Source organism: Drosophila obscura, unplaced genomic scaffold (genome assembly GCF_018151105.1).
Source record: "Drosophila obscura isolate BZ-5 IFL unplaced genomic scaffold, ASM1815110v1 contig_186, whole genome shotgun sequence".
NCBI lineage: Eukaryota > Metazoa > Arthropoda > Insecta > Diptera > Drosophilidae > Drosophila > Drosophila obscura.
This window is the reverse complement of record NW_024542774.1, coordinates 1,781,445-1,803,639: the sequence shown is the minus strand read 5'-3', so window position 1 is coordinate 1,803,639 and position 22,195 is coordinate 1,781,445. Positions and strand designations below refer to the sequence as shown.

At 42.9% G+C, this 22,195-nt stretch overlaps 8 protein-coding genes and 1 long non-coding RNA gene across 9 annotated transcripts; 8 read left to right on the top strand and 1 right to left on the bottom strand.

The window, feature by feature from the left end:
- The first annotated feature begins 945 nt into the window (after positions 1 to 945).
- LOC111076221 (23 kDa integral membrane protein) lies at positions 946 to 3,843 on the top strand. The gene is made up of 6 exons (XM_041592881.1): positions 946 to 1,019; positions 1,322 to 1,524; positions 2,706 to 2,879; positions 2,950 to 3,111; positions 3,171 to 3,368; positions 3,439 to 3,843. Exons 2-6 carry the CDS (start codon positions 1,468 to 1,470, stop codon positions 3,508 to 3,510), a joined length of 663 nt encoding a protein of 220 aa, XP_041448815.1. The 5' UTR covers positions 946 to 1,019; positions 1,322 to 1,467; the 3' UTR covers positions 3,511 to 3,843.
- On the bottom strand, positions 1,923 to 2,775 carry LOC111076222. The gene is made up of 3 exons (XR_002608005.2): positions 2,704 to 2,775; positions 2,412 to 2,648; positions 1,923 to 2,270 (listed from the first exon to the last, which is right to left on the bottom strand). It is a non-coding gene; the product is annotated as an uncharacterized LOC111076222 (long non-coding RNA).
- A 661-nt stretch (positions 3,844 to 4,504) lies between the features above and the next one.
- LOC111076223 (23 kDa integral membrane protein) lies at positions 4,505 to 8,851 on the top strand. Its single transcript, XM_022369916.2, has 5 exons — positions 4,505 to 4,808; positions 7,735 to 7,899; positions 7,964 to 8,140; positions 8,205 to 8,378; positions 8,442 to 8,851. The coding sequence occupies exons 1-5, from the start codon at positions 4,749 to 4,751 to the stop codon at positions 8,520 to 8,522; spliced, it is 657 nt and encodes a 218-aa protein (XP_022225608.2). The 5' UTR covers positions 4,505 to 4,748; the 3' UTR covers positions 8,523 to 8,851.
- A 291-nt stretch (positions 8,852 to 9,142) lies between these two features.
- LOC111076238 (protein late bloomer) lies at positions 9,143 to 10,582 on the top strand. The gene is made up of 5 exons (XM_022369934.2): positions 9,143 to 9,439; positions 9,511 to 9,705; positions 9,768 to 9,932; positions 9,988 to 10,185; positions 10,327 to 10,582. The coding sequence occupies exons 1-5, from the start codon at positions 9,380 to 9,382 to the stop codon at positions 10,402 to 10,404; spliced, it is 696 nt and encodes a 231-aa protein (XP_022225626.2). The 5' UTR covers positions 9,143 to 9,379; the 3' UTR covers positions 10,405 to 10,582.
- A 307-nt stretch (positions 10,583 to 10,889) lies between these two features.
- LOC111081556 (tetraspanin-9-like) lies at positions 10,890 to 12,332 on the top strand. Its single transcript, XM_022377648.2, has 4 exons — positions 10,890 to 11,204; positions 11,289 to 11,471; positions 11,543 to 11,905; positions 11,974 to 12,332. Exons 1-4 carry the CDS (start codon positions 11,145 to 11,147, stop codon positions 12,052 to 12,054), a joined length of 687 nt encoding a protein of 228 aa, XP_022233340.1. The 5' UTR covers positions 10,890 to 11,144; the 3' UTR covers positions 12,055 to 12,332.
- A 506-nt stretch (positions 12,333 to 12,838) lies between these two features.
- LOC111081555 lies at positions 12,839 to 13,982 on the top strand. Its single transcript, XM_022377647.2, has 4 exons — positions 12,839 to 13,034; positions 13,095 to 13,265; positions 13,420 to 13,776; positions 13,834 to 13,982. Exons 1-4 carry the CDS (start codon positions 12,921 to 12,923, stop codon positions 13,933 to 13,935), a joined length of 744 nt encoding a protein of 247 aa, XP_022233339.2. The 5' UTR covers positions 12,839 to 12,920; the 3' UTR covers positions 13,936 to 13,982.
- Positions 13,983 to 14,200: 218 nt separating this feature from the next.
- Positions 14,201 to 15,988, top strand: LOC111081564 (23 kDa integral membrane protein). Its single transcript, XM_022377657.2, has 5 exons — positions 14,201 to 14,417; positions 14,514 to 14,596; positions 15,144 to 15,305; positions 15,361 to 15,723; positions 15,785 to 15,988. The coding sequence occupies exons 2-5, from the start codon at positions 14,531 to 14,533 to the stop codon at positions 15,875 to 15,877; spliced, it is 684 nt and encodes a 227-aa protein (XP_022233349.2). The 5' UTR covers positions 14,201 to 14,417; positions 14,514 to 14,530; the 3' UTR covers positions 15,878 to 15,988.
- A 241-nt stretch (positions 15,989 to 16,229) lies between these two features.
- On the top strand, positions 16,230 to 17,956 carry LOC111076256 (23 kDa integral membrane protein). Its single transcript, XM_022369950.2, has 5 exons — positions 16,230 to 16,340; positions 17,081 to 17,239; positions 17,295 to 17,456; positions 17,525 to 17,719; positions 17,786 to 17,956. The coding sequence occupies exons 1-5, from the start codon at positions 16,281 to 16,283 to the stop codon at positions 17,855 to 17,857; spliced, it is 648 nt and encodes a 215-aa protein (XP_022225642.1). The 5' UTR covers positions 16,230 to 16,280; the 3' UTR covers positions 17,858 to 17,956.
- Positions 17,957 to 19,184: 1,228 nt separating this feature from the next.
- LOC111076253 (protein late bloomer) lies at positions 19,185 to 21,456 on the top strand. The gene is made up of 5 exons (XM_022369946.2): positions 19,185 to 19,443; positions 20,479 to 20,637; positions 20,722 to 20,877; positions 20,939 to 21,145; positions 21,217 to 21,456. The coding sequence occupies exons 1-5, from the start codon at positions 19,384 to 19,386 to the stop codon at positions 21,286 to 21,288; spliced, it is 654 nt and encodes a 217-aa protein (XP_022225638.1). The 5' UTR covers positions 19,185 to 19,383; the 3' UTR covers positions 21,289 to 21,456.
- Positions 21,457 to 22,195: the final 739 nt, after the last annotated feature.

Here is a 22,195-nt window from a genome sequence, read left to right as displayed (position 1 = left end):
TTAAATGAAATAGGAACACAAAATAAATATCTATTAAAAACACTTTCGTTGAATGATATGATAATAGTAGAATTTAATCAAATTAGGTAATATACTGGAGCATATTGCTACGCATGGAAGTATTCTCGTACTACCAAATTATTGCATGTTCAACCCTCCTTGCGATGAGTCGAAAATTGTTGATAGTTTTCTTTGCTACATTTCTGGGTTTCAATGGTTATCTATTGGGTTTGCTTGCAATAAATGTGGTAATTATATTGATTACCGAAGAAGAGATACTCGATGAAGGTACATAACATATGTCTTTGAATATAATGGATAATCTGTTTTACTTAATTTTTGTATATTTACTTTAAAGAACTCTTAAACATGTGGGTAATGCTGGGAATCGTTCAATTAGCCAATTCTGCCTATGGTCTATCATTAGTGTGCGGAAAATTAAAGGTTTGTTTGTAAACTCTTATAACACACACTTAAAATTATAACATTTTTAACTCACTCGACTCTAGTTAAAGGTTGTCATTTTTACTTGGGTTTTGGTGTCTACTTTGGTTAATCTTATGTTTATCGTCTGGAATATACGATTTGCCTTGCAATATAGCGAATCCTTTGATGCTTACGCTGGAATTACCTGCCTATATATTGAGGGTAACTAAAATTTATATTTTTATAAATAACAACCAAAGTATGATTATCTCGTACAGCCTTCAACATGTGCACTATGTATGTGGTAATTACATTCTATCGTGAAAATGTGGCAAGCCTTAATAAATTGTGATTAAACTATTAAAATTACAATAAATTCAGTTCCCATTCATATCTGCTGCTGACACGTTTGGACAGGCCTTAAAAGTCGCGTCTCTTTTCATTTGATTTCTGTTAATAGCAATTGGTCTGGTCTGGCAACGCACGTCTCGGAGCTTTTCAGAAAAGCCAAAGGTACTACAGCTTTTTGCTCTCACTTTAAACTTGGCGTTCAACAGAGAAAAAACGGCTCTACGCATTGCTTCGTGCCGAAGGTAGGGCCAGACAGAGAATACCACTGAGTCATTCAACTCGATACGAAACGAAACGAGGTGGGAAAGTGCAGTTAGTCGGTGTTTATAGTGGGCAATGGTGTAAACATTGAACATTGATAAGTGACAACGATTTGGCGTTTCGAAGAATTACATTGAGACAGCATGAGCACTTACCCTCCATTGATTACGCTATGATCTCATTGAGAGCAGACAGAGAGTTGCTGAACTTCTGAGCTGAGAGCGCACGCAGGAGAGGCAAAATAAAAAGCAAAAATAAAAACAAGTTTCCACTGCGCAAGCAGCTTGCTCTCCCACCCAGGCCCAGTAGAATTTCGGCGTCCGTTCCCCCACGGAATTCTAGGAATTCCAGAAATCTCAGGTATTCGCCAGCTGAAGCATCATCCAGAGAACCAAACAATAAGCTCAACCACCCGCCGCTGCCGCCATCATGTCGTCCACATCGGCTCTCAAGTTGTTCGTCTATGCCCTGGACATAGTTTGCGCGGTAAGTACAAGCACTCCTCTTTCCTTTGCTTTTCTTTTCAATTTGCGACGGGGAAGGCAATTATGTCAATTGACCTGTTGTAAACACCCCAGCCACAATCGCAAAACCACTTGGCGCAATTTAATTCTGTGCCGTGGAGCAGTACGTACATGTATGTATGTGTGGTAGTATCTTTTGTGTTCTGATAGAAGAAACGCACGAAAAATCATGCAGTGACCACAATACCGTTATGAGGTTGTTATCGCTGCAAAATGAATGAAAAGTACATAGATTTGGAGTGTGAATCGCATAAATATCATTCATCAAATTGTGTTGCTAGGACGGTTCCACCTTAGTAAACATGTGCGTATATATGTATTTACATATCTGTCGGCAAACAAGTTTCGAAGATTATTAATTGTTTGGTTTATTTATACGTCTTTAATTGCAAGCAACGGTGAGAACAAACAGATGGGCCTGAAGGTCAGTGCATATTTAATGCGCTTCTTTTATCCATCACACTTACTAGTGGGCTCATCCATTTTGAATGTCCAATCGATATGGGTGCCATTGGCAGCTGTTCCTGCTAGGCCTCTATTGCTTTTAGCTAATAAATTAATCAGGCTAGTTTGGAATATCAATGACGTTCTATTAATTGTACTGCCCTCTCTAACCAGACGAATCGATGGCAATTAAGTTTTACCTAACTTCAAAGGAAATGCTTGAAAACAGTGTTGACACATCGATGTTTGTGCAACGTAAACCGGCTAAAAATAAAAACGCTTGCGTCATTAATCGTGAATAATTCTCTGGCTTTTTTAAAAAATTTCGAATAATTTAAAACCATTCAAACAATCAGATTGTCCAAATCTTAGATACCCGATATGAATGTTAACTACATAGATGACCTTGTCTACAGCGCATGCGCAAATCCCTGTCAGGATGGTTTTCTGACAAACGGATAGCCATCGCAGGGCGACCTCCATGTGACCCATTACACCGCCTGGCATAATTTGTTCCCTCCCTCATTCTCACACACCATGCCCGGACGCCAGTCCGACTAGCCTGCTGGGCGCCTATCCCGTTTGAGTGCCTTACTTTTGGCGTGTCTGAGGGCAAAAAGCCTTGAAGTGGAATCGTTGTTTCTGGAATTGTTGCCGCCAATTATTAATTTGTTTTGCTTTTGCTTCCCATACCTACAGCTGCTGGCCCTGGTGCTGATATCTTTTGGCATCTATGTGGTGGTGTCCTATGATCTGAACGAAATTGGAAATCTGACGGCTTACGGATTTATTTTTCTGGGGGCGGTGGCCCTGGTAATCCTATTGTGGGGTTATCTGTCCGCTTGGAAGGAAAATGTTTGCTGCACTGTCACGGTAGGTGAAAAACTCTTTCCAACTATTTCTATGCTGATGTCTCTAATGATGGATATCCTTGTTGTTACAGTTCGTTGTGTTCTTGTGGCTAATTATTGCCTCCCAGTTTGCTGTGGTGTTTTTGCTGATCCACAACGAAAAGTCTGTGGCCTCCAATCTGGCCAACCCGCTGGAGGCCACTTGGGAGGAAGAGCTCAGCAGTCCCGGCGCCATGTCCATTTATCAGAACTGGGTAAGTGCCAGAATTTGTAGCTTCTGTGAAACTCTTGTGTAAAACTCTGCTCCTTACAGTTCCAATGCTGCGGTCGTGGCAGTCCCCAGGATTATATTGTCAACGAGCGACTGCCCCCAGAGACCTGTTTCCGCAACCATGACAAGAGCAAGGCCGAGAACCTCATCCACACTGGCTGCCGAGTGGAGTTCGAAAACTATTGGCTGCAACTGTTGCAAATTTTCAATATTCTCGGCTGTGTGCTAATTGGCATCGAGGTGGGTGATCCGTAGACTCCGCAGAAGCTCCTCACACTAACCACACAAACTTTTTCTCTTCTATTCATAGCTCCTGATCAGCGTCATCTCGATTCGGCTGTGCAACAGCATTCGAAACGATCAGCGACGTTCGTATTTCTAAGACTATCCCGAAACCCTCAACATTTGCCAAATAATTGGTTATTTTTTAAACAAAATTGTTATTATATTATTCAACGAGATTCGTAAGACGCAAGCAAGCCTTAAAAAAAGCTTTTAAAACTACTGTTGAACATATAAAGCTGGAAATCGGGAGATACAAATAGAATGCAATACACACACACACACACACACACTACACTGCTTATCTAACTCACAAAATAATTTCAATGCAAATGTTAGCTGTACATCACACTCAATTGTTAGGCTAAGAAATGTGAATTAATTTTAATATTATTTATTTGAATATATTTCTAAATAAAACAGTCAAAGAAAAGTATTAAATAATGGAATGGGTTTTGCCCCATCATTTACAGACCAACATAGAAACGTAGAAAACCATATGCAAAAAAAAAACACAATCAAAGACTTTTAAGTCTCGTAAGCATATGTCTCTACCCCCGACGGTTTCATACCCCATTCGGACAACTAAGGATCATACTGGCATATGCGTGGCCTAACCTTCTTGCACACATCCACTCGATGATCAGGTAACGGGCTGCATTTTTTCATGCGGTTGTGCAGATAAAATTACAAATTTCCTAAATGAATAGATATGTCCCATCGACTGGATCTCTATCCATACGAACAACTTTGCCCTGAGAGCGATATGTAAAACAGATTCTTCTGCTAACAGCTCAAAAATTAAACTAAAACTGATTTATTTTATATGCCAAAACAGCCCGAGAGTTGCATATGCGAAATAATAAAATAAAAATAGAACAGAAATGGCTATAGCTTTGCTTTTATTTTATTCAAATACTTCATTATACATATATGTATGTATGTACTACCTATGTACATATGTATGCGCACATAGATAAGTGTGGAAAACGCCGAACCGGCCAGTTTCGATTCCGTTTCGTACCAAAGCTTTTCGTTTTGTTTCGTTGCCAATGTTTTCGCGCTATCATCAACTGTGGAACGAAGCGCACAGTTTTCAGTTAACATTCGCGCGGAGAACATTTACCGGGTTTTCGGTAACCACGAGCAACCGTTTAAATAGATTGAATATTTTTTCCGTTTGTCAACAAACCGCGCGAGTTGCCAAGTGCACGAGAAGAATAAATAAAACACTTGTATATTCGATAAAAATATCTACTTGTGCACCGACATCTTTATAGAAACATATAGTACATAGCATATATAGATAGTGTGCTGTTAGAGATTGGATAATCAGAAATGGCTTGTTCCACCAATGTGCTGAAAGGGTTTGCCCTTTTATGGGACATCATTTATGCTGTAAGTACCGGGATCCTCTGAATTTCAGAGCCAGATGCGAGTTCTGTGTGACCCCAGATAGCATTAAGATACGAATTAAAGGTTGGAACTGGCCAAGGCTAATTGCAGGGAAATTACTGCGGCCAGCTGAACCGACTTGAGTCTTGTCTGCCTTTGGCTAAATGCCAGAACCTGCTGTAGAATAATAATACCGCCCAGACAATGCCTCAGATGATCCAAGTTCATTCAGAGATACATCAGTGTTTGATGTGGTGGGGTCGTGTGGGGTGGGAGGGGATGGCAATTGTTTATTTGATAGCGTAGAACATCAACATTGGGCTATAAAAACTATTGATATTATCTAGTCGGATAGTTTTTCAATTCGTTTAGTTAACAGCCATCCAAATGAATATTGAAGGCTGTTTGTGGGTTGGTTTTTGGTTTGGCGCATTTTAATGCAAATTCGAGACATAAAACCATCAAAATTTTGTCGATTATCCAGTTCTGTCCATCTGGTCAGTTTCCGTTTAAGCTTTCCAGAAGTTGTCCTTCTCCGTAACAGTTTTGTATAAAAATATCTTTGAGCTCAAAATGATTTAATATTTTATTTATTTAGTGCTTTTGTTTATTTTCTTGCTGAGCTTTTTATATGTTTGTTTTTTCCAACATTTTTGCTGGCAGCAAAACTTGGTCACCCACGCCCGCCTGCCACTACTACTTAACCCTGAACCAAAAAAGATATAGAATTCTATTTGATTTTTTTCGTAGCTTCGTTTGTCTTAGTTTGTTTTACTTTTACATATACCCCCGTGTTGATGTCATTTCTTAGATGATTTGGGCATATTTCTAGAATTTTTTCAATTTGGAATGCGGCCGAAGGCTGAGGAAATGCCTGCGCGCACAACGTGGCGTATGAGCAATTTTCCGCATTCGGTTCCAGGCGAGTTAACTTTTGATTGGCGAGACGAGAGATTTCAATAATGCTGAGGGCCGAGGCCCAGTATTACTTCATTTGGGTGTGGGGGACAGTAGGCTATGCTGTTGGGTAGGGCCAAGCCTTTGTCTCACCTTGCTGCTGTTGGTGCTGGTGCCAGTGCCCCCTCCGATGGCGAGTAACAGAAACCCACATAAATCTCTGGCAAATGGGTAACTCAATGACAGCTGCCATAGTTTGTATGTCTGGCTTCGTTTTTGGGCATTTATTTTATGTACTGGCTCTGGCAATCGATCTACCCACTCGCCGATCTGTAGAGAGACGGCAACCTAATCAGCCGACATGCAAATTATTTATGTATGTATGTATATAGTTTATCGCACTAGTCTGACCTTGCGCACTCGAGTGATAATTGCTTTGAATTGCCTAATGAGAGCAAATTAATAAAAGTTTTTTGGCTTTTTTGGCTTGTTGCACTGTCTCCATGTTGCCAACTCTAAGTTCTTATCATTTGTTTTTTTATGGGACAGCACCTGATCGTGAGTGTCTCCTTAGTGCCTTAAGCACTTGTGACAGTCTTAGATATCAAACGAAAGTTGAGTGCTGAGTTCAGACCCCATAAAACCTGCTAATGTTTGTATAGTTCTGCTACGAATTAAGTCTCAACATTTGGCTGGCAATTACAAAGTCTAATTATGGTTCAATGTTCTTAAGCAATTCCAGATTCGGGCATGCTTCGTTTCCATTTTTCTACAGCGAGTCAAGCTATTTGTTTGTTCCCAATTTCCATGGAGGCTCTCCGTAGAACGTGCCCTCCGTGCTTTGATTCCTCATTCGATGACGCAGTTGTTGTTTTGCCTAACTCAGAGCCCTTGAATTTTGGGTCTCTACTGGGAAATCGGGTGCCGGATCATAATAAATTACAATTAAATGGCGTTGTGTCTTCATATACTCACAGATACCACGTAATGCCAGATGTCTGGAGCTCATCTTCACTGTCGTATAAACGTTAATTGATGGGGCTCTATCGATTACCCCTTTTCGATTATAACTCAATTAATGTAAATGCTTTAATGTCCGACCATATTCAGTTGTAGTCTTCATTGAATATGCACAGTCCAAGCTCAACATTGATTGGCTTTAACCACTTTTAAGCAATCCCTAAACGGTCTTGGCTATGGATTACAGACAAAATCGGTCAAATTTGTGTGCGCCCAATTGATTAATCGGCTAAATCATTCATAATTTTAAGTACACTGTGTGCCGTAAGTTGATTTTGGAGCCGCTTTAAAGGTGAGGCATTGCCTATCCTATTGCCTATGCTCGAGCTCGAGTGACAAACAAACAAGCAAGCAAACAAGTCACGTCAAAGTCAACGATTCTGGCGACTGGTTTTGCCGACAGTTGTAACTATAATTGTATACACACAATGTACAAACAGTTGGTGGCAACAGGTTGCTGAATGCAAAGATCATCGGCAACGTGGAAATATATAATTATTACGCATTTCATCCACTCACTTTCGGCAGGAGAATAGTTTATTTCGGGGGGGCTTTGGGCAAACTGCCAAATGGCAATCCGTAAACAGTCTACATTTGGCAGAAGTGTGTGAAATTTCGCATTGTATTTGTGGCTTGGATGGGTGAGTCACTGCGTTAAATTTAAAGTTGCAACTAGCGGTGCAAGTGAGAGGCAAACGATCACTGGCTTCCACTCGACGTATACGTAATTTATGATGACATTCGATGGCCGCACCGGCAAAGAAAGAAAACGTACAGCATACAACATTACTGATCACTTGATAGAGTATACAAATGTACAGTCTGCGACAGTGCTGCGTATGAGTAATCCACGGGGAAGGCACGTGGAAAATATTCCAACAAACGCAATTTGCATACGAGTATTAGATCTAAGCATGATGACCTTCAATACAGCAATTTGTATATAGACTTTTATCACCTTTGGGCAATATTTAATCAAGCATTCGCCACCGCTCTGCTCTCCCTTCGGCAGATTTTCGGCCTGATTGTGATCGGCCTTGGGGTGCACGTCGTCTATAAGTTTGAGCATTTCAACACCGCCGCCTTCGTCATCATTGGCCTGGGCGTGATTGTGGTGCTGACCGCCCTCTTTGGCGCCCTGGGGGCAGCGCGCGAGAGCAGCAACATTTCAAAGACTGTAAGTGCAGAGATTGCCATTGCCATTTCATTTACTAGACTAAACTTTATTTTCCTTTGCCCAGTTCGTGTTCATTCTGATAGTCCTGATTGTGCTGGAAGTCCTGGTGGTGGGTTTCCTGTGGATATTCCAAACATCGCTGCTGATCAACGTGGACAAGACCTTCGATCAGCTGTGGAACGATCAGCCCGTGCCCATCAAGCCCGGCAATCAGAGCCAAATCGCCAGCCTCGAGCGTTGGGTGAGTTGTTTGGATCTTAAAACTCGGCATTTCTTTAATCTCCTGGGCGATGCCTTCATTGCAGTTGGACTGCTGTGGCAATGTGGGACCCAAGGACTATATTCTGCCACCAAATAGTTGCTACAACAACCAGACCGACAAACTCAATCTGGAGGGCTGTCGGCAAAAGTTTCTGGACTTTATTGCCGCACGTTGGACAACCTTCAACTTTGTTTCCCTGGTTCTGGTGGGAGTGGAGGTGAGTGTGGGACGGTCATACAGTTGAATTCGCATTAACCTTTTTTACTTTTATAATTTCTAGATCATTTGTGCTCTGCTGGCCTATGTCCTGGCCCACAGCATTGTGAATCGCTGGCGTCGCTCGAAATACTACCAGAAATGAATGCCAAATTAGTGTACAACATTTTTGCGTTTAATGCATTTCAATCAACATTAAAACCAACATTAAAGCACGCACACTTAAGGCCAAAGAACTCGCAATGCAAATACCTGAAGCCAAAACGTTAGAAATTTCAAAAAGATGTCTATCAATGAGGATATTTCTGGGTATTTGATGCATCAGCATCGAATGTATTCAAAGATGGTAGTCTTAGGGCGAGAACTAACCATTTACATTGTAATTTAATCTAATCTAAGCTCGACTTAAGCCACAATCTTTTGTAACAATATTTCGAAAAGCCAAAATAAAAGAATTCTTCGTAGTTCGTTGGGTGATTCGGGTATATCATTTCTGGTTTTTGGGAAAACTGCTGTTGACATCATTCGGATAATAAATAAGATGACGGGCCCGCTGCTATGCGGGGGGAGGGGGGAATGGGGCACAAGGTGAGGGTAGACACATGCTGTCTCTCATGTTTGTGGGGCAGATCCGTGGGCGGTCGCCGTACGCTAATTTTCATTTCTCGTATTCTATATTCGATATTCTTTATTTCCCCCGAGCTTTTATCTATGCCGAAACAACTCTCTGTCTTTCTCTCTGTGTATTTTGGCCACTGCAACGGTTCGGACCGGAACAGATGGATGGCGACAGAGACATCCACACAAAAATCTCTGTCTGTATCTATTGAGTTAATCGTTTCCCAACGCTTTGTCGTCCGCCTCAGACAAACAAATGAAGATTATGGGACTTTAGTCGATGATTTGATGGCAAGGCCCAAGGTGTGCTAGACCCCAGCGGAAAAACTCTTGTGAAAATTCCGATTATTAGCTGAGATCTCCCTCTCACTCTACGGCGGCATCATGTACTGCAGCAGCCGCCCTCTCAGATATATTTTGTGTGTCATCAGCGTGATTTGTGCTGTAAGTGCTTAAAAATAGTCCTGACTAATAGTAAATGAACGCCTGACATTGGAATCGATGGATCTGCTTAGGTGGGTGGCTGCCTGCTCATCTGGTATGGAGCCTGGCTGCTAGAGAGTCTCACCGAACAGCAGAGCGTCTTGATCTTGGATCATGGCGAGCACTTGGCCGGCGTGCTCTGCATCCTGCTTGGCTGTGTCATCATTGTGGCCAGCATCTTTGGCTGTGTGGCCATGGGCATGGACTCCAGGACCATGTTGATCTGCGTAAGTGATCTGAGATACCCCGTCAATGATGCCCATCTGAATCCCTGCACTCTTCTTTGCAGTATGCGGTGCTGTTGGTACTGCTCTTGGTGGTGCAGTTTGTTTTGTTCAGCATCAGCTTTGCCGCCAGCAGGGACACACTGCCGGACACACTGCGGCAAGGCTTTGACGATCTGTGGGATCATCAGCATGTGGAAAACAGCACCCTGAACACCTACGAGGAGTGGGTGAGTCGCAATCCCACAGAATTTCTTTCAATCTTTTTACTTTAAGTCTTTTTAGCTGCACTGTTGTGGGCGCAACAGTGCCGAGGACTATATACACCTAGACAAGGACCTGCCAGTGAGCTGCTGCCTCAATCTGGACTGCACGAAGCCCATGAATCTGTATATGGCGGGCTGTGAGCTGAAGTTCAAGGAGTATCTCAGCGAAAAAACGGCGAATTTTCATTCGCTCAGTTGGTTCCTTATTCTCAGTGAGGTGAGCTATGACATAAGCTATCCTATCCATTTAAATCAATCATTCAAACGTTGCTGCTATTCATTATTCATTGCATTTTCTGCATAGCTATTTTTATTATTTTAGGCATAAACTTAATAATTATTCGAATTTTAATTACAGTTTGCTGGCTCAGTGACCACCTGCTACCTGGTGGACAGCATACGAAACCATCGCGATCGCGTACGATTCTATAATTAAATATAATTCTTACTTTCGATTTCTCGAGCTGTATTATTATTATTTCTGTGTGTAATTTCCTGGCCCACGAGCCCTGACATATTGTGATTGTAATTTACGATGATTAATCAAGTTAGGCTACAGATACCTAGTATTCATTCATAAAATTGTAAACTTGCACCCACGCGGGGCAAGCAAAAAAAACGAAAATAAATATAAAAAAAAAAAAAATAACCTGTTGTTGCCATTGACTGAAAATTTTTACAAGAAAACTTTTTTGGCCAGCAGGCGTACGAGATGAGTAGGAATGATCGAGCAGATGTGATCCGGAGATAAATGGGAAAGCCTCTCGCACACAGAGAAGGGAGACGGCGCCCCAACCTAGGTGGGCGATGCTCGGCGCCGCTCTCGATTTTTACTCACAGATTTACGAGTATACAAGTAGATACATAGAGATACATATAGGTAGAATGTAGTCAAAACAAAAACACAGTATTTCAGTTGATTCACGCCACTGAAACACAGCGGTCAGCAGCAGCAGAGATCAGTGATCAGCGATCAGCGAACAAAATCGAGAGATACGTTGTGCTTGTGCTGTATCTATCAGATACGGATACGTAGCTGAAACTGGCTATTGGCTATTGCCATATACGTAACCCTGCTTGATGCATTCTGTATAATTTGAGGCAAACCACAGAGCACGCAGCTCCCATCTTCATTTCAGTTCAGTTCGGTTCGGTGCGTCCTCGTCCAGAGTCAACATGGGTCTGGCCTCCACTACAGTGAAGCATCTGCTACTGTTGCTCAATTTCGTGTTTGCCGTGAGTAGTAGTAGTAGTAGTATGAGTGGGTAGTGTGTATCTGTGTGCGTGTATCTCTGACTGGTCTCTCTGGGAATTCTGCAGGTGCTGGGACTGGTGCTGATTGCCTTTGGAATTTTCTTTTTGATCAGCGCCGCCGAGAATGCAGTCAGCATTGGTGAGAACGTGGCCGGGGGCCTAATTATTGGCCTGGGCGCTGTCATACTGATCATAGCGGTCTTTGGCTGCCTGGCGGCCATTCACGAGTCCCCAGTCAGGCTCTTGATTGTGAGTATCTCATGTCTGATCTTCCGCAAGCGCGATTTCCGATGTAAAATTCTCTATTATCCCCCCCCCAGTATGTGGGAGTTGTGGTGCTGCTGATCCTCACCCAGCTGCTGTTCCTCAGCATGGCCTCGCACGGCACCAAGGACGGTATCTCGGGCAGCATCAACGAGGGCTTCGATCGCCTCTGGGAGGCGGAGCGCAACGAGTCCGGCGCCCTGGCCTACTACGAGAACTGGCTGCACTGCTGCGGGGTGAACAGCTCCGAGGACTACTGGATCATCCACCATGCCATACCCTCTAGCTGTTGCCTGGACAACAAGTGCGTGGACAGTACGAGTGTCTACAAGGCCGGCTGCAAGGCCGAGTTTGTGGAGTATCTCGATGGCAAGCTTTTGGTGTTCAAGATCGTCTGCTGGCTGCTCATCATCGGCGAGGTAAGTCGCATCTCCATCCACATCCACTCCCCCCAACTGTAACTGAGTCATTTTGATCACCGTTTCAGGCTGTTGGGGCTGTGTTCGGCTGGCTGCTGTACAGCAGCGTCAAGAACCAGAGTCGACGCAACAATGCGGTCTGGATGTGAGGCACATCTTAAGTTACATAAGTATTAAATTAAGATAAATAACAATAATACAAACTGGTTTCTAATCACTCCTGTACTCTGTACTTTTTGCAACTCAACACAAACTAATGAGCAATTTAGTAATCGTTTAATTCTGTAATATGTCTCAAGTACTCACAGTTTCAAAGTAAAAGTTGTTCTGATCTAATGTCATGTGCTCTCTGTTGAGTGCTCTCTTGGGGAGTGCTCTCTTGTGGGAATCAGCGGATGCATAAAAAGACGAAAGCAGCTCAAAAGCTTAAATCGTTGTTTTAGTTGTTTTTATCAAATAATGGAGAACCTGCAGCTGGACCATCGGCTTCAGTAACGGAACGACACTAAAGTGCAGCATTCAGAGAATTAAAATGAGTTTTGAAGATTGTTCCCTTCAGTGAAGAAAACGTTCCGAACTCATATATTTACTGTGGATGGATTTCCTACCACATTTTTAATAAAATGTTCAGCTGCTGTACAAATCAGACTTTGTCTAGAAATCGAATCCAGACCTCGGAAAAGTTTCTACGAATGGTCGAATCAATGCTATACTTCTTACTATATATTGTTCGTTTAATGTTGCACCCGCATAGTCCCGTAGATTTTCTGTATATATCAGAAATGGAAACGCGTTCTATAAACCGCAGGCTTAAGTTTCAGAATCATAATCCACTAGCAGACTGATTGCACTCCAAAAGAGTCCGAAATGTGCGTTCCTTGTGTCTAAACTTTGCTTTATTTACAACCAAAACAGTTTCAGTTTCAATGTCAGTTGTGTCACAGCTCAGAAATATATTGAATCTAAGCTGTGGAACGGAATTACCCGACAGATCTGACAGATAGAATTTCACTAAATGTTCGCTGCTTTTTTGGCAGTCAAAATAACATTATCGACTGCCAATCGTTTTGTTCATATCATGGCCTCGTCACTCCAGAAAATGTTGCTCTCGATGAACATCGTTCATGCCGTAAGTTAAATTCAGACACAGTCACATTCTGCGTGTCTTACATTTCGTTCACCTGTGCAGTCGGTTTCGCTTGTGGTTATTGTCTGTGGCATATCCTTTTTTATCGACGAGGTCAGCAATCTTGAGAAAGTGGCTGGCGGCCTGACCATTGCCCAGGGCGTTCTTGGACTGCTCCTGTCGAAATTTTGCAGGGGCGCAGCCGGAAGCGAGTCACCTGACTGTCTAAAAAATGTGAGTATGTATTTATGGAACCACGAGTATAAATGATGTATTTGTCAGTGACATATACGCACACTATGCGATTGTTGCTCTACGCGCTATTTTTACTGGTTTTCCGCTCCATTTTCAATAATCATAGTGGATCTAAATTTTCATTTTCGTCCAGTATGTGGCCATAGCAATGCTGCAAATATTCAGCCAGCTGCTACTCCTTTACGAGGCCGCAAATAGCTCGGCCCTCATCGGCAAAACCTTCGACGACCTGTGGGAAGCGGATCGGAGAGGCGCGGCATTGGAACGACGCCTTGAGTTCTATGAGAAGTTTTTAAAGTGCTGTGGCGTGAACGGCACCAACGACTACTCAAAGATCAGTCTTGATCCGCCCAAGAGCTGCTGCATAGACGGGGACTCCGAATTCGACTCTCCCCTCCACCCGTACGGCTGCAAGTCCCAATTCACGGATTATGTTTTTAGCAAGTTGCTCCTCCTGAAACTAGCCTGCTGGCTGCTCATTATTGTTGGGGTGCGTACACATATCCAGTGCCCAGTTGGACTCTTATTTAAGGACTCTTCGTTTCAGACCAATGGTGCCCTGTGCGGATGGCGGCTGTACAGGATCATGAAGAGGCAGATCCAACGCGAAAGTGGTGACTGGATGGATGAAACCTCAAAGGAAATTTGAAATTTCATTCATGCTGTAATATAACTCTTTTACTTAACAGTAAAATAATTCACCCATATTTTGCATTCTCGTTTCTTACCGGACACGGTTGGCTGTGGCTTCGAGTGGCCAAAAAGTCACCCATTATGTGACGTGGCACTGCGGCTGCGCCATTGCCATCAAAGGCGGGATGTTCGGGTATTTGTTTGGGTTTCGGTGGGTTCTGTGCCTCGGGCGGAGGTGAATTCAGCGAGTGCTGTCCGACGGCGACACTTGGTGGCGGGCTGTGTTGTGTTCAGTCGCTGGCGAGCATTTGAGGCATAAACACGAGCCCCCCACTGATACAGAATTGGGCCTGGGGAGTCGGGCTCCGATTGAGACTTGGGTTCCATCACATCAATCTAGAGTAAACAATGGCCTCTCACCACCTGGATTAGGGGAAATCGAGCGAATCGACAGACCCCCAGCGGAATCAAATTTCCGTTTTATCAGCCGTCAGTTGTGTGAGTCTGATAATATCCAGATACTCGATTTATAATCAAGGCAATTGCATGCATGAAAATGTGTGTCTGTTCTTTTCTCTTTGGTTGATACCACAGATCCCCTTTCGGACAGCATGGAGAAATCGTTTCCCATATCGCCCTGGAAGTACGCCCTATTCGCCACTTGCATTCTGATAGTGGTAAGTCCCCATACGTGACATCTGCCACCCCCAGAGCGTCGCATTCCTGACCTCATCCAAGTCTTGCACAACAGCCCGGTAGTGTCGTCAAAGAAGCAAAAATAAAATCAATATTGTGCAAAAGTGCAAAGTTACGAGAGCAGCGCCAGCCCAATGGCTGGGCGGATAGACGCCTATAGAGATGGCCATAGGCAAATCGAACAAATTTTAAATATATTTATACATTTATTCCTATGTATATGCTGTGTTTCAGCCAAACAGCTGTTCGCACTTGGCACTCAATTCAATATGCACGATGCTCCCCTTCATGTAAACTGCTTACACAATCTTGGGCCCCTTTTGATTATGATTAAGTTGATTTGGCAAATTAGATTTTTATTTCTATATATATGTGTGTGCAAATGTCAAGATTTCCCTATCGGCAATGTGCAAAGAACTTACAACAAAACTAATTTGGGGGGGAAATGATCTTTTAAGTTGTGTCAGCCCCTTCAACGAATCACAGGATATCTATCTTTCCTATGCTCTAATTGTCTCCTATTTTCAGGCCTGCAATGTGTTCTTCTTTTCCTGTGGCGTCGTCACCTGGGGCTCGGCAGCATCCACCTTTGGGAGCTATACCACTGCACTGATTGGATCGGCCGTCTTTGGTGCCGCCTTTCTCGGCGTGTATGTGGCCCTCAAGGAATCATACAAGTACTCGGTACTCGTGAGTATTCCTGGACGCTGTGTGTGGGACGATTCTTCTTATGTGTATCCTGTAGTATATGTTCGTTAGTGGCCTGCTCATCGCCGTGATGGCTTCCTACTTCTTCACCTTTACGGCAATGAAACGAGATCTGCTGACGCATTTTGACGAGCGGATCCGGCAGTTGTTTGAGGAGAAGTCGCACAGCAACGACAAGATGCAGCCCATCCACAGCCTGTTCGCTTGCTGTGGGCTGGAGGGACCGCAGGACTACCTTGGCGAGGAGAACGGCGCCTTGCCAGCCAGCTGTTGCTTCGCCTTCGACTGCTCCAATCCGACGCACGTCTTCCAGGAGGGCTGTGTAACCAAGGCCAACGAAAATTTGAAGATGCAGGCGTGTATTAATTACTACTGCTGCATGGCCATTATTGGCCTTGAGGTGCGAATCATGATAAGTTCCATTGGAAGAGATCACCAAACTATTTTTTTTATAATTGCAGTTTATGGGCATTCTCACAGCCTATTATATGGGCAGGGCCCGGAAGTATGCGAAGACCAAGGTCAAGGACGACGAGAGCCACATCAACGATTGAGTGAAAATGCTATCCAGCATAAATGTTGCATGAATGATAGATACGATACTCTACTAATCAGATTAGCGAATTTGCCATTAGAGAATAAAACACTTTCCATATGCTAAACGAGTCAACTCAGCCGTTTAAAATCGCCACCCCCACCAAAAATTTGGCAGCACTGGCAAAGAGAGCTGAGATTACTCTTCTCCAAGCAGTGGCCCCATCCACATCGATCGTCTGCGGGAGATTATTTGCAATTTTCGTTTTCATTAGCTTTCTGAACACCGATCGTGCTGGTTCTAATTTTGTCCGTCTATTATAATTTTATTATAACAACAACGTCTTTTTCCAACCAGTTTCAGGATTTCATTTTACGCTAAGTTCTTTTTTGGTTTAGAAAAATATCCGATACCTTGCCAAGATGGGCTGCACTACCGGTTGCATCAAGTGTTTTCTCAACGCCCTTAACTCCCTGAACGCGGTAAGTTCTTGGCTTTTTGCAGCACTTTGGATGACTTCAATCGGATGTATACACATGCATATGTACATATAAAATTGATTGCTGGTAATTGTATAGGTTGAGAGATATTTTTGATATTTTTGATTGGTGGGATACAACTCTTGAAGTCGTGGTTTGCCTTAGAATTTGATAGAAAAGGGTGGATCATTTTTAAACTTGTTTCGCGTTTTACACCGGCACTCCTAGTGGTTGCAGCCTTTATGTTCTCAAACAAACAGAATAATTTTAAATTATTGTTCAGATATTTTTGATATTTTTTTGGTATGAATACAACTTTTGTTTTTGTGGCGTGTGTTTTCTTGAACGCATACATTAATTTGCTCATGAGTTTTGTATGGGCTTTATCACATTCCGTGTGATCAAGTTTCATGAGATCTTTAACTCAATTTATATTTGAAGAGTGATTGCATTGCTCTTTTATTGTAATTTTCTCAAACGAAAAGCAGAAATAATTTGAAATTATTTTCAGATATATATGTATGTACATATCTATGTACAAACATACTGTACATTTGAAGTTAACAATTTTCTCCTTGGATATAATTTATTTATTAAGTTTACTTATTTCGCTTCACTTACGTTGACTTCAATGAAATCTCATTTTCGATCCGAGTCGTTGACATTTTATTTTTGGTACTGCACCAAAGCTAATCTCATTTGTTATTTGGGTTCTCCTTCGGCCCCTTCTGCCATCAAACCAGCTTGTGGGTCTAGCACTGATAGCCATAGCCACAATAATCCTGGGCCAAGTACCTCTCGCTTACATCGTTTTCGTGTACATTTTGGGCGGCTTGATCTTCGTTTCGGCCATTCTGGGCTGCTGCGGCATCTGTCAGGAAAATGTCTGCATGACCGCAACGGTGAGTGTGGCACTTCCATGTTCGCCGTTTTGAAACTAAATAAATTGCATTTTAGTATGGATTCATCATGCTGGCACAACTGATATTTGCTCTCCTGGGCACCTTTGGCTTCAAGTTCAACGAGGACTACATACGGAAATTTGCATCCGAGGAGGTGCAGAAGATGTGGGATCTGGAGCTGGTCGAACCGGGCGCCATGGACCATAATCAGATAACGGTTCGTATTCACACTTAACATTTTAGTCTCCATTTCTTTTGATGATAAGCGTTGCCTTTACTTTCCAGTACGAATGCTGTGGGCGTAATGGACCAGATGACTATGTGATCATCGGTCGCGCCACCTTGCCCACCACGTGCTACCCCAAGGGGAACCACGAGCTGCCGCACTTCACCACAGGCTGTGCCCAAGGTTCCAGTGACAATTTCCTGATGCTCTTCAACTACGCCAGCAACTCCAATTGGATTTCCGTGGGCATTACCGTGAGTGTTCCTGTCTTCCCTGACATCTGATCTCTAATGGTCTCTAATGGGTTTCGTCTGTTTCAGGCCCTGATGATTCTCGGTGCCTTCTATCTGGTCGGACGCTTCCGCAAGCAGCGCAGGCGCTATCACTACTAAGGATTCCCCGATCCGATCTAATTTCTCAGTCTGATTATTGTGTTAGAATAAACTTGGCTGAAGCTGCCATTCCATTCCCCGGTGGAGGGACTGAGCTAATCTTTCGTTTTTCTGCTGCTGGCGTCATTCATTCTCAATCTTCTGACGCAATCAAACTCAATCAATCTCACCGGTTTTCGGTGAGCGATCGCGCGTAAATAGCTTGGTGCAACCAGAGAGAGAGAGAGAAGAGAGAGAGAGAGAGAGATGGTACTCTCTCCCTTTCGAAACCCTACTCCAATGGCGCTACTGAAAGCTTAGAGCTCTCCCTGCTCTCCTCGCTTACTTTGCTCTTGTACCACAACAACCCCCCCTTTACCTTTGGCTCTCTTCAGTTCTGTCAAGCATAACCAGCTGCGGATCCCCTCCCCGTCCCTTCATCAACCGGGCAGACATTCTGTTTGTTTGGCTTCCGAATGACAGCAGCAACAGCAACAACAACAACAACACCCCGCCGTAGTAATGGCAAAAATAATGAAAAACTCACTTAGTAGCTGCGAAGTTTATATACCCTAACTGTTCGACGACCAATTAACGTGTAATACCCTTCTATGTGAAATCATATATGTATGTATGTACATATGTGGTGTCAATTCTGATTGACTCTTTGCGTCACAAGTGAGATGTACCTACATAAATATGTATATACATATGTACCGCTGCTGATGATTACCCAGAATATTGTAATTTAATTGAACGAAAATACATTACATTCTTCTATTCGGAGCATACATCTACCCTGAACTGTAATACCCTGTGAAAGGGTGTAAAAACTACAAACAAAAAACAATTAAGTAATGCTAAATTGTGAGTCCGACGCATTTGTTACCCTAGCAGATCGGCTGTTACTCAGCGGATAGTGATGAAATTTGTTTGAGCTTGGTTGAACTTAGGGTGAAAAAAAAAGAATCTATAGATTGCTGATCGTGTTTGGAATATGTTAAGAATATGTTTCTGAACTTAGCTATTCCGGTATATATGTATGTATGTATGCATGTACATATATTTGCTGCTTGTAGGTCTGCCAAATTCTTCATTTAGAAAGCTTCAAAGTGAGAGACTCTGAAGAGCATTAGAAGCAATATAGTAATAAAAACAACAAAGTTTGATCTTTGAGTTTGGCGTTTTTTTTTTGTGGTTTTGGTTTTGTTGGCTTTGCTCTTTGTGTTTGCCTACGGTCCGTGTGTGCGTTCGTGTGCTGACTTTGTTTGCTTTGCTCTGGCGGCGACCGGCGTGGCGGCAACGTCAACGGCTGCCTCGGACTCGGATTCCGGGGCCAGAGTTTCCAGCTCTCTCAGTTCGCTCGCGACCGTTGAAAGTAGCTGTTTAACCGATTCTGGCCGGCTGTTTTTCTATCGGAATCTGAAAAAACTCTTGCCCCCAAAAACACAACAAACTGTTGCACGTGTTGCACAGAGTCTCGATTGCATTCTCTGAAAAGCACTTGGCCATAGAGGCATAGAGGAAAATAGAAAAACACATTCAGAATGGGCTGCGCAACGGGCACCATCAAGTACTCTCTGTTCCTGTTCAATGCCTTATGGGCGGTAAGTAGAGCACAAAAAATAGAATTCAAAGCATTTGCCACATTCATTTAGAAACATATGCGTTCTGTATTAGAAAACTTTCAATTATTTATTTTAATATTTTTCCAAATTTTTTGTACCACATATATGTACATACATTTGAGCGGAATTTTGTTTAATATTGGAAATCGCTTTGGATACTCCCCATTAGACTTCCACCTGGGCCCGCAGATGATATCATCTTGTATGCGTGCCTTTAGTTTATGACTACATTTCGCAGTCTCGTGTTGATAGGTGTGTGTGTGTGTGTGTGTGTCTATTGTTAATGGTTTGTGCTTTGCTTTTGCATTCCTTGAGCCATTAGGAAAGCTCTGGCCAAGTAGCCCAACAGCAGAGCAGCTCAAATGCGTCATGCATTTCGATTTCGTTAAATGTGGTAATGCTCCTCCTCTGCTTAGTTTTTAAAAAGCCAAAACGAATATAATATGGGAATATGGAAACCGGATTAGTCAACAGAGTTGACAATAGAGACGAGATGAGATGGGAAAGCAGCGCTGACAAATTACTTAAGATTTGTCAGAGCATTTGTAGCCTGTTCAGGGTTACCAGTGCACTGTAATACCAAAGTGTAGGGACTTTCGATTTTCTACAGAGCCGCAGTAATTTTTTAAGATTTCTCAGCTTTCAAACTAGACATCGGCATAGGTTTTGTGTGAAAGAGAAACCTTTTTCAAAAAAAAGAAAAATCTAGAATGATTTCATTTCCATATATGTATGTAAGTAACATTGAGAATGAGTAATAGCATTATTATACGGTTGGATGCTACATACATATGTACAAATGTACACATCATATTTGAGTTTACCTGAGAAACGACTGATCAAAATGGGGGGACTTAGAGCATTTTAGCTTCGACTTTGAAGCTTTCAATTCGTGTTTTTGAATATGTTATAACGCCTCCAATTTAAAAAGTAAGCTGATATTGCTCGATTATCTGTTTGTTGCACACTTGAAGCTCCCCCGATTTATTGGCATATTTTGTTTGTATATTTCAGATACTCGGTATATTGGTGCTTATCTTTGGCGGCCTCGGGTGGGGGGCGATGCCAAATCATTATGCCATTGGCACTCTCGTTCTGGGCGGAATTATGCTCCTGATATCCGTCTTTGGCTGCAGTGGCGCCGTTCGTGAATCGCCGCGCATGCTCTGGACGGTATGTGCTATTTGCAGATTAAAACTATACATACATATATGTTTTTGGAAGTAAAAAAATTGATTAAATTCAATGGAATTTCAGTACGTATCACTGCTGGTGGTGTTGCTGGTGCTGATAGCCACCTTCATTGTTATCCAGCCACGGGATGTGTTGAAGAAGCATGCCCTGCAGACGGTCGAAACTGCTTGGAAGCTGGAGCAGACGCAGCCCGGTAGCATGGATAGCATCCAGAAGACAGTGAGTCACGGAACCCTAACTCATATTTTGAAAATCTAAGAAACTTTCCCCTCCATTTTAGTACTCCTGCTGTGGGCTAAATAGTGCCCAGGATTATCTGGAGATCAGCTACTGGAACGACAGTGTGCCCAACAGCTGCTGCAAGGGCAACAATTGTGTGAATCCCCTGAATCTCTATGCCGTTGGCTGCCTCACCAAGGTGGAGGAGGAGTACTCGGACGAGTCCGCCATGTTGCGCTACCTGGAGTGGGGTCTCCTCGGTTTCGATGTGAGTATGCCATGGAATTCAGTCCACATCCCACTGGATAAATGCTCACCAAATTGCCATTATCTTTGCAGGTCGTTATTCTCTCACTGGCCATCATCTTGGCCATACACTACACGAATCGCCGACGACGCTATAACTATTAACACGTTCATATTTAGCACCTAATCAAGTCAATCTACTTAACATTTACCAGTCTCATTTGTAAGTCACGCCGATGTACCTTGCTTAGAACCACAGCACACAGCGCTCTGTATGTGTTCCACTTGCCAAGCAATTGAAGTTGCCTTAAATATACAATTCATACAAACAAACAGATACTCGTACTGTACTCAGGTTTTGTAGGCGAGTGTAATTTGTTTAACCTCTTCTTCATCTTCAACATCGTCATCATTCCAACTGGGATTGGAAAGGAAAGCTCTGCCATCTTCAAATCAATGACGCGTACTTAAGGCGAACGAACAAACAGCTGCGGTCAGAAAAATAGGAGTGTATAGAGAATAATTAAGGGAGGCCTCAGAAGTAATACGGTTTTCCACAGAGGCTTGTGTACTGTTCTTTACGGTTCCGTGTAATGGATTGGATATCGAAAGATCTTTCGGAACATAATTGCTCACATAATATTGATCCCAACACAAATAAGAGCCCAAAAATGAAAGCAAAGTCAGACGTCAGACCCAAACATAATTAAGCTCAAAATTCTGTGTGTGCGTGTCTGTGCGTGTCTATGGGACAGTGTAGTGAGGAGGGAGAAATGCGCAACTCCAGACATATGCATGTGTATACGTAACAACAATAAACAAACTCGAAAACAAAACAGAGAGAGAAAAAAGCCAGAGAGAGAGAGAGAGCTTGCATTTATGATTTGTCATAGACTTATTGACATGTTGGCGTCATGGTGTCACTGAGCTTAAGCTAAGATCCAGTGCAGAGGAAGAAAACTGTCAGGCCAAAAAAGGTAGAGGCAGCAGAGACTGGGAACTGAGAGCGACAATAACAATTTAATCAAATTTGGAGCAATAAGTTGATTAAATTTGCATTTTCTTTGTCCCC